This window comes from Mus caroli, chromosome 1 (assembly GCF_900094665.2).
Source record: "Mus caroli chromosome 1, CAROLI_EIJ_v1.1, whole genome shotgun sequence".
NCBI classification, from domain to species: domain Eukaryota; kingdom Metazoa; phylum Chordata; class Mammalia; order Rodentia; family Muridae; genus Mus; species Mus caroli.
In genome coordinates, this window is record NC_034570.1 from 165,224,254 (window position 1) to 165,233,897 (window position 9,644).

The following is a 9,644-nucleotide window of genomic DNA, read 5'->3' on the forward strand; positions in this document are numbered from 1 at the left end:
CACACACACACACACACACACACACACACACACACACACACACACACAGTGAAGTTATACCACTTGGGATAATAATGTCTGCCACTCCCAACTGTGTGCTAAACAAACTGAGCTGACACACATTGATTCTTTTTACACTACTTCATTGCATGCCACCTCATGCTTCTGCCACAATTGATGGTGTGTGGAGAGCTGATGGCATGCGGATGATGGAGTGTGAAGAGCTCTCCTGTTAACAAAAGCTCTCTGAGATTTCTGGGAGGAAGCCCTTGGAAGCCCCAGCTCAGATATCAACATGGAATCTAGTGCCTACAAGATGATTCATGATCACTTCAGCACATCCAATTTTCACCCATTTATTCCTGTGCTGTCTTCTCCCAGTTTGAGCATCTGTCAGCTACAGGAAGAGGGGGACACACTGCCATTTGTTTGAGAGCTGACTGACTTTTTGTTTGGCTCCACTGGTGGGTGAGCTGAGGTTTCACTGGAAGAAGAAAAAAGGAACCTGGAGCCTCTAGAAACCTAAACTTGCTGTGGGCTGCCTTGGCACTTGGGCTCAGAGAATCAACCCCTAGAGGCAAGATGTTTGCTCATTGTATCTAAAGGGATTTATAACTCCTTCTGTGGGTTCCCATCTTCACATTATGAGAAACTTCCTCAACAAAACAAAACCACAACCCCACAACCAAAAACCAAACCAAAACAAAAAACCCAAATAATTAAAAAACAAAAAAATTGGGTCATATGGGGATTGTTGAAAGAAGAAAAAAATAACATAAAATAAGGTTTATGAACCTGCAAACATCTTTGTTTTAGTTCATCTTCATGTATGAACATTCACTTTAGAAGAATGCTGGGGTTACATGAGGTTCACAGAAAAGATCTTTCGAGCCACAGTGGTATTTGTTAATGATGGATGGTATCCTCTGGGCTATTCTCAGAATGACTTGTGCTGGACCTAAGTGTGGTAGTCACACACACACACACACACACACACACACACACACACACACACTCACACACATTTACAAATGAGAAAGAATTCCTCCTTCACTGGGCCTGGGAATGTTGTTCAGTGGCATTGTTCCTGCCTAGCATCTGTATCACTGTATACAGCCGGATATGGTGGTCCCTGTCTGTGATCTTAGCACTCAGAAAATGAAGGAAGAAGGATCAGAAGTTCAAGGCTACCCTCTCTTGCATAGTGAGTTCACGGTAACCCTGGGACACTTGAGACCCTATCACATAGCAGTAAACAAAAGCAGACATCCATCCCTCCAGTAGCTTTCGACTGACCATAGCTCCAGAGCTAGGTGTGACTTTGTGAGCCCTTTCCCCATCTGTGCTGGGACTGCGGCTGACTTGATCCTGCACAGGCTCTGTGTATGCTGTTATAGCCTCGCAGTAAGTTCCTGTGTGCAGTGCCCCTCTCCTGTCTGGAGAACTGTTTCACAGCAGCCTTTCACAACCTCTGGCTCATACAATCTTTCTGTCCCTCTTCCATGATACTTCTTGAGCCTTGGTAACAGTAAGGGTTAAACAGATGTCACATGTAGGGCTGAGCATTCTACTAATCTCTTACTGTCTATACTGTGCCCAAGGACTAAGTCTCTGTATCAATCCATAGTTAGAGAAAGGAGTTGAAGAGGAAAGAGTCTGGGGTAGATTTGGTCTAAACATACTATGCACATATATGCATTTAAGAAACCCTCAAACGATACATTTAAAATGTAAAAATATACGACTTCTCTTAATGCTGTGATGGAAATGAAACATTCCAGCTCTCTTCTATCACAGTCCCATGGCGTCACCCTTCTACCTCCAAATGTGTTGGAGAAACAAGGTCCTCAAGAAAACCAGAGACCATTTACATCATCTCAGTGGTGTCTGCTTGTGCGAGGCCATGACCATGGGCCTATTGACTATTGAGTTCCCTCAGATAAAGAAGGTGTAAGGAGGGTACCTGGACCCTCCTCTGAGAGTACCTCCTGTACTCCTTAGTCATTTGTAAGCAATTCTTCACTAACTGCACTTGGACTAGGAGCTTGGAAGGTACTGGGATATATAGCCTGGGAAAGTTAACTGAGAGGGACCTCTATCTGTATAGCCATGGGAAAGCTGATATCCACACTGTGTGGAAGACTTTCCAATGCAGCTACTTTGGTGGTCCCTTATTCTCCTATGAATAGCTTCTCACCCTGTTTCTTTAAAGAAGCTCAAAAGATTCACTGGCTCCCCAGGGCAAATATTGGTGGGATGCCCTATGGCTTGTCCTTGGGTTCTTCTGAGGAGAGGTAGATGTTTCTTTATTTCACTCCAGAGAAGGGATTCTCAGGACAAAACCCCAGAGTGGAGTATATTGGCAACAGTCAGAGATGGATATCTTGAAAGTAGACACTTCAGCGAGACCAAGGGACACATATCCATTTACCTTGCGTGTTTTGTGTGGGTTTCTCATCCGGGATGACTTCTTAATGTCCACTTCTGTAGTATTTACACAGCCAGGCTGGGGGAAGAAAAAGAGTAAAGAAATCTTAGATATGCCAGATCTAGCAGGATCATCACTAATGAATTGCTTCACAGAGCTTGAGCAAACCAGCGGCTTCCAAGATGGCCTGGCCCATTCCAGAACTGACCAGTAATAAAGTCCACTGCAGCTTTCTCCTTCCGATATAATAGTGCTAAAACCTCAAACAATTACCAGAGACATCATGGAAAAAAGACTCAGGCTTGGTATAGGAAGCAGGTTTCTGCAATGCCTCAAACAGAATAGTCCCAACAAGGATTCTGGGAAGAGTGGTGTAATGCTGCTGGCCACACAGAGCTTGCCACGGGGCACACATACCTTACGTACGCGGCTTTTATGTGGTACTCACTTTTTCCCAATGTGCACAACTACCATGGTGTTCAGTTGAGACAGCACAAACCCCAAACTGAATCATTTTTATAGTGATTAGGAAACCTGGTACCTGGGAATACTTGTTTTCCTTAGATAGAAGGCACATGGAAATCATGGTCCCCATAGAGGGGGTAAGGATAGAAACAGGAACCCATATATTATACTTTTCCTGTAGGTTTCTGACTTTCTTTTTCCATTCCCTCAGGTATGTAAATTCCTTCAAAATAGGAAGTTGAAAGAAATGTGTGCCGTCTGCTGCTGGCTTCCTGACAGCCCGGGAGTTTTATTTTGCCAGAATTACTGTCCAGTTGCTCAGAAACAAATAGATGTGAACTTTTGTATTTGGAGGATGAGAGGGGAGGTGGGAGGGGAGAAAAGAAGAGAGAGCAGAAAGAAGAACAGACTTAATATGAATCAGAATTGCTCTCCCCAAACAACCAAGGGCTGTCTCAGGCACAGAGGAACAGGAAGCAGAGAAGAAAGGACTGTCAGAAATGCAGAGAATCTTAGACCTGGGCAGGAAGTTGTTTCCTTAGGTAGACTGTGTTTCCACCTCTTGCAGTCTGAGGTACAGTTTCTAGGGAGATCTGTTATTAATTTAAAAACCATCAAGGTGTATATTTCTGTCCAGTTTTTCAGGTTTTTATTCTATTACAAGCTTTAAGTATCTGTGACAGTGCCCCCAGGGATGTGACTGTGGTGTTTGGATGGGGTGAGCAGAAAGGACAGCATTGCTGCCCATTATCTGCTGAGCAGGAGGATTCACTCTGAGTAATTAGGGACATGAGCCATTTTTAGAAAGTCCCTGACAGCTCAGATATTGTGACCAACCCTACCACAATGCAGCAAAGCATAAGGAAGTTAGAGAAGAAAATATTTTGTATTTTTTTCAGAAAGCTTACATTCAACTAAGGACAAACATATCCACATATAACACTAAGAACACTGAATGAAATACATGTTTTTTTTTTTCCTGGAATAAATATTTACTTCAGAATAGAAATTAAACCGGTTGGGGGGCAGTGAGCAAGGTTCGTCAATGGTAAAGGTGAATGCTCCCAAGGATGATGGCACAAGTGCAATTCCTTGTAACTCACATGATGGAAGGAGAGATCTGACTTCTTGCAAATTGTTCTCTCCCCTCCACATGTATGCACTGGCATAGGGTGGTGAGCAAGCATGAGCCACCACCCACTCACTCACTCACTCACTCACTCACTCACTCACTCAATCATTCAACAGCCTAGGAAAAGAAAGAGCATTATATTGGCTCTGTGAGACTAATTTATAGACACTGAGAAATTTGCTCAAGCTATTCCCAGCACCAGGCTTACCAGTATCCAGTGTTTTTACTTACTCTTTCTGCGGTACGTAAACATTAACCGTTTAAAAACTAAAGAACCTTCCTATAGGGTTACAGACCCCTTTCAGCTCCTTGGGTACTTTCTCTAGTTCCTCCATTGGGGGCCGTATAGGAGGATCAACAATAAGAACTAACCAGTACCCCACAGAACTGTGTCTCTAGTTGCATGTGTAGCAGAGGATGGGCCATCATTGGGAGGAAAGGCCCTTGGTCTTGTGAAGATTATATGCCCCAGTACTGGGGAATGCCAGGGCCAGGAAGTGGGACTGGGTGGGTTGGGGAGCAGGGCAGGGGGAGGGGAGGGTATAAGGGACTTTCGGGGTAATATTTGAATTGTAAATGAAGAAAATATCTAATAAAATTGTTTCAAACAAACAAACAAACAAAACAAACCAAAAGAATCCTTGGATTTTTTAACAATTTTAAAATAGGTAGAGTTCACAACCATTGATCTACTTGTAACCAAGACTCTAAGAAATATCAAAGCGTTGCATTTTCATTTCCCATTCAATTTTTAGTCTGTTATGGTCATCCTTCCCCATGCCAAACCATTAGAGAATGGGTGGAAAAACTCTTTAAACTTCGATTGATATACTGATATTGATTAACCAAGAGCCAGCATTTCCAAGGAGATCATAGACATTTCTTTAGGTTATGTGCTAGGACTAACAACACATGCTGGTGTTTCTCTTCTATGGGAATCTGAAAAGAATGTAAGACAGTATAGACATGCCCAAACAAGTGGACTTTCCAGGAAGCAGTTTGTCCCATGACCCCAGCAGGAGCCTTATAAGGAACACAGTCCACATGAATATTGTGTCATCTGAGCATTAGCAAGAAAGGGGAATTGAGACTGGAGAGATGGCTAAGCTGTTAAGAGCATGCACTAATCTTACGGAGATCAGAGTTCTGTTCTCAGCACCCACGATGGGTAGCATACAGTTCCCTGTGACTCTAGCTCTAAGGAGGTCAGATGCTCTGGTCGCCTCTGGGGGGCACCTGCACTCACGTGTACATACCCGACACCATACTCCACATATACTCTTAATTAAAATAATTACATTTTAGAACTTAAATAATAATTTAAAATTTTAATAATAATTAAAATTTATAATTTAATAAAAATGAATGAATAAATAAATATATAACTTATTTTAATTAAAATAAATTTTAAGAAAACAGGGAAAGGAGCCTAAGGCAGTGTTTTCTTGAGCTCAGATGTAATAGGCCTTCAGAACAAAAACATAGAGATGCTGCGACTGACAGGTGGACACGAAATTGAAGTTGAAACCAAGACATAGTATACATGGATTATACACTCAGAGCAAATGTCTGGAGGACAAACTCCATCACTGAGGACCAGGTGATGAGTTGGACTCTGTGTGGTCTGACATTCTGTCCCAAGCAGGAATCAAGCAGGGTCTAGAAAGTTTCCTGCTGCTGCTTGGCCTCATTCTCCCCGGGTGAGATCATACAGAGAAAACCTCTGACTCCGACCTCCCTTTAACACCACTGTGGATAGCAGCAGGGGAAGCCAAGGAAACAGAAACTATCTCCCAAAACAGTCCAGTTAGCCACACCTGCATGTTAAATAAGGCAGAGCCCAGGCTCCACCGTCTAAACCTATCCCTCCAAAGGGCCTCTGAGGAAACGAGAGCATAAAAAAGAGATGCTTATTTTAAACAGGTGCCCAGTCTGACTTAATTGAACAATACAATTCCTTCCACTGAAAGCCAGGACAATTTGACTTCATACCAAGTGGGATAATTAACAAACGGCCTCAGAAACTGTGTCAGCCAACGGAGGCGTGAAGTGGAAAGCCCTTCTTCTCACAGGCTCAGATCTGACTGGCAGTCCAAAAGAGAATTAAAATTTACCTCCTCAGATTTCAAAGATTACGATCTCTTGAGTTTGATTAATGAACCACTAATAGACATCCAAAAGTCCTACTTGAGTTGATTGTTAAAATACTAAGAGATTAGTAAGAAATACTGATTACAAAAGCAAACATTATTAGAGGTCAAAATCCTGGGATGGAGATGTGTTTTATAACCTAATTCTCATCTAAGGAAAATGAAATCATTCTGCTTATTCAAAATTTATCATTAACAGCTAAATGGTTAACATGATAAATTGACCAGAAAGACCTAGGATGCCTGTCCCCATGAGCTCTGCAAGCTCCTGGAATTTCTAATGCCCTCTCTTCTTTTGGGCAGCTGGAGGTGAAAGTGATTCTTGCAAAGTTGTCTAGGACTCTTCCAAATCCATAAGTCCCTAACTGTACGCTGAGCACCTCTGAGTAGCTATTTTCAGAAGTTAGGCACCAGAGTAAATAGAACATAGAAAGGAACTTTTGCCATTCTTTCATTTACTCAGAGACTATTTTTGCATCTAATTATATATCAAATTGTGATTATAAATAGTGAGACACAGAAATAGCAGCATGATCAATTTTCCATTAACATCTTCACAAATTCAAAAGATATGAATCATGACCCTACAGAAGTATAATGCCTCTGTTGACACAGTATATGGCACGGCAGAATATTTCTCATGTCCATTCTTATGCCCTTTTTGTTGGCTTGTTCTAATAGAGCGCACATGTGGGTACACACAGAGAGAGAGAGAGAGAGAGAGAGAGAGAGAGAGAGAGAGAGAGANGAGAGAGAGAGAGAGAGAGAGAGAGAGAGAGAGAGAGAGAGAGAGACAGAGACAGAGACAGAGACAGAGACAGAGACAGAGAGACTAAGCAAGCAATTTTGATTAACACGAACATGATGATTGTTGCTGATATTTAAAAAGTAAAATCCGAGACCGGAGTGATGATTCAGTAGGGGATAACACTTGCAGTGGAAATATGATGACCTTAGTTTGGATCTCAGCACCCACTAAACATCAGGGTTTGACCACGTACACCTGTAACTCCAGTAGTGCGGGATGGAGAAACAGAAGCAGCATTGGGCTTGCTGGGGCTAGACTCACTCTAGGTCCTGTAGGAGACTCTATCTCAAAGGAATAAGGCAGAGAATGACAGAGCAGGACACTGGATGTTCTCTTCAAGTTTCTGCAAATACACCCACAGGTGCATACATGCCACAGACTAGCATACCACACACATAAATAGAAAGAGAACACAGAAATATAGAATGACAAGATAATACATAAATGGAAAAGGCCCTGCAATTAAATTTTTGATGCTTATTAGGTGCCAGGAGCAGGCAGCGGATCCATATGATATATTATTCATAAATTATTTTCCTACACAGCCATATGTATTTTCCCATTAAGATCAGAATAACATTATTACTAAGTGGGCATGCCATCAAAGTATTCAAATATGTATCATTTGCTTGAAATAATTCAATGCATAATGTTTTGGGATTTGAGGAATAATAATGTGCTATTTACATGAGCCTAGCACAATATCCTAAATCAATCCCAATGATGAAAAAGTGAATTTATCTTCAAAATAACTGAGCTATATTGTACTAATACTGTAATGTTATTTATTAGAAGGTATTTATTAGAAGTTTATGCTTCGGAACCCATCCCCAAGCTGCAAATGAGATCACTAAGAAATATCACCCTCTCCAGTGGGTATCATACCCATGATATGCAAAATAGGAGCAGCAGTTCCTAGCTCCATTACTGATATTACATTTAAGAGACTCTAAAACCTATTGAGTTCCTTAGTTCCTTTCACGGCCTACTACATTCATTTAGTTGTTTGTTTATTTATTGTGGCACTAGAAATGGAACCCAGAGCCTTACTCTGGCTATACACATGCTTCACATAGAGCTAGATCTGCAGTGCAGATGATAAATGAACTTTTGTTACCTATGCTACAATACAGTGTCTTGGGAGAACTCAGGACAGGCTATGTTGGTGAGGTACGGTAAAAGACAGGAATGGAAGAATAGCGCTCTTTAGATCCCTTCCTGGGGGTTGTTGTACAATGAACATTGAGTGGATCAGTGGTTTTGAAGGGGGTGTCAGTAAAAAGAGGGATGGCCCTTGAAGAAGGTTTAGGGCAGTGAAATGTCTTTGCTTGATACCAAATGGCGAATGCATGCCATTATGTGTTTGTCAAAGCTCACAGAAGATACATCTACAAGAGGAGCTTGAATTTGAACTGTGGATCTTTGGGGATGATTTATCAACGTGTGTCCTTTGGATCTAGTACCTCTCTGGTGGGACATGTGATAAGGTGGGGTGTCATACACATGTAGGGGCGGGAGTGACATAGGAACTCTTTGTATTTTCTTTTAAATTTTACTGTGAACCTAAAACCCTTCTAAAAACTAACTCTGCTTTATAACAACAAAATATAATAAAGAGAACACACAGCCTGGAATGGTAGTGCCTGCCTGTAATCGTGGAATTTGGGAAGAAGGACTGAGAGTTCAATACCAGCCTCTCACACTTGGATTGCCAAGCATGCTCATGACTAATCACCTTCAATTTATATCTTCCTTTTCATTTCATTTCTTCTCTTTTAATATAAAAGGTTAGCTTCTTTTTATAAAAAGAATCATAGGTTTTCAACTGAAAGAAGAAAATGGTCTTCTTTAGATCAGAGACTTAAAATGTGTCTCAGTTTACCCTGTATTCTGGTACAGCATATGAGACTCTCAGACACCACTGAATTGTGTCTTGATTTACTTTATCTGGTCCATTTTATCGGTTACAACATGGGGAGTAGCCATGTAGGACTTTAAAAATTTTGGTCCATGGATTGTAGGGCCTGTGTATTCTCCCAGTCAGTTGTCACCTTCTGCTGAACTTCCTGGTCTGGCCTGCACTTTCAATCATCCTCTACCATTTGTCACTTGGCCTCTGATACAGGTCAGGAAACAGAATGTGTATGATGCCACAGATCTCATTCTGGCAGATAAATGAACCACTATGTCCAGGTTAGCATGTCTGAGTCCTACCAACTGCTTTGATCAAGGCTTTCCAAGCTTACTTGGTCCTCAGCTAATTTTGAACCGAATTAGATTTGCTATGTTTGAGGTAGAAACTCTGAAGCCTTTACCAACAGCATGTGGATGAGTTTTCATGATATCTTTTAGGTCTGCCAGGACACAGACATGATGAGCTAGATGCTCTCAAATACGTATCAGGACTTACAGGATGGAAGGTAGTATAATACTTGGGGGCTGGAACTGTTTTACATTCTCTGAAATGTGGGCCTGAGTGATCTTAAAAAACACAAAGTGGGTCACTTTGAGTGTTTGCACTGTTGTTTCCCTACTAATAAGGTAGAATTCTACCATTGTCCAGAGAACCTTCCTTGCTCAGCACAAAATAGTGGACTTCCTTGACTGGCAGGGCATCTCCTTCTGTGACATTCTCTAGGGAGTTCAACACCCCTGCCCCCC

The 9,644-nt window shown here is 41.7% G+C and overlaps 1 protein-coding gene across 4 annotated transcripts in view; it reads right to left on the reverse strand.

Annotated features, from left to right (window-relative positions):
- Nucleotides 1-9,644, reverse strand: part of Rgs7 (regulator of G protein signaling 7) — a 395,350-nt gene that overhangs the window by 30,717 nt on the left and 354,989 nt on the right. For all 4 annotated transcript variants that reach the window (XM_021156734.2, XM_029479845.1, XM_021156749.1 and 1 more), the window contains exon 10: nucleotides 2,432-2,506. In XM_021156734.2, coding sequence (XP_021012393.1) covers nucleotides 2,432-2,506 — 75 coding nt within the window. The remainder of the gene's footprint in view (nucleotides 1-2,431; nucleotides 2,507-9,644) is intronic.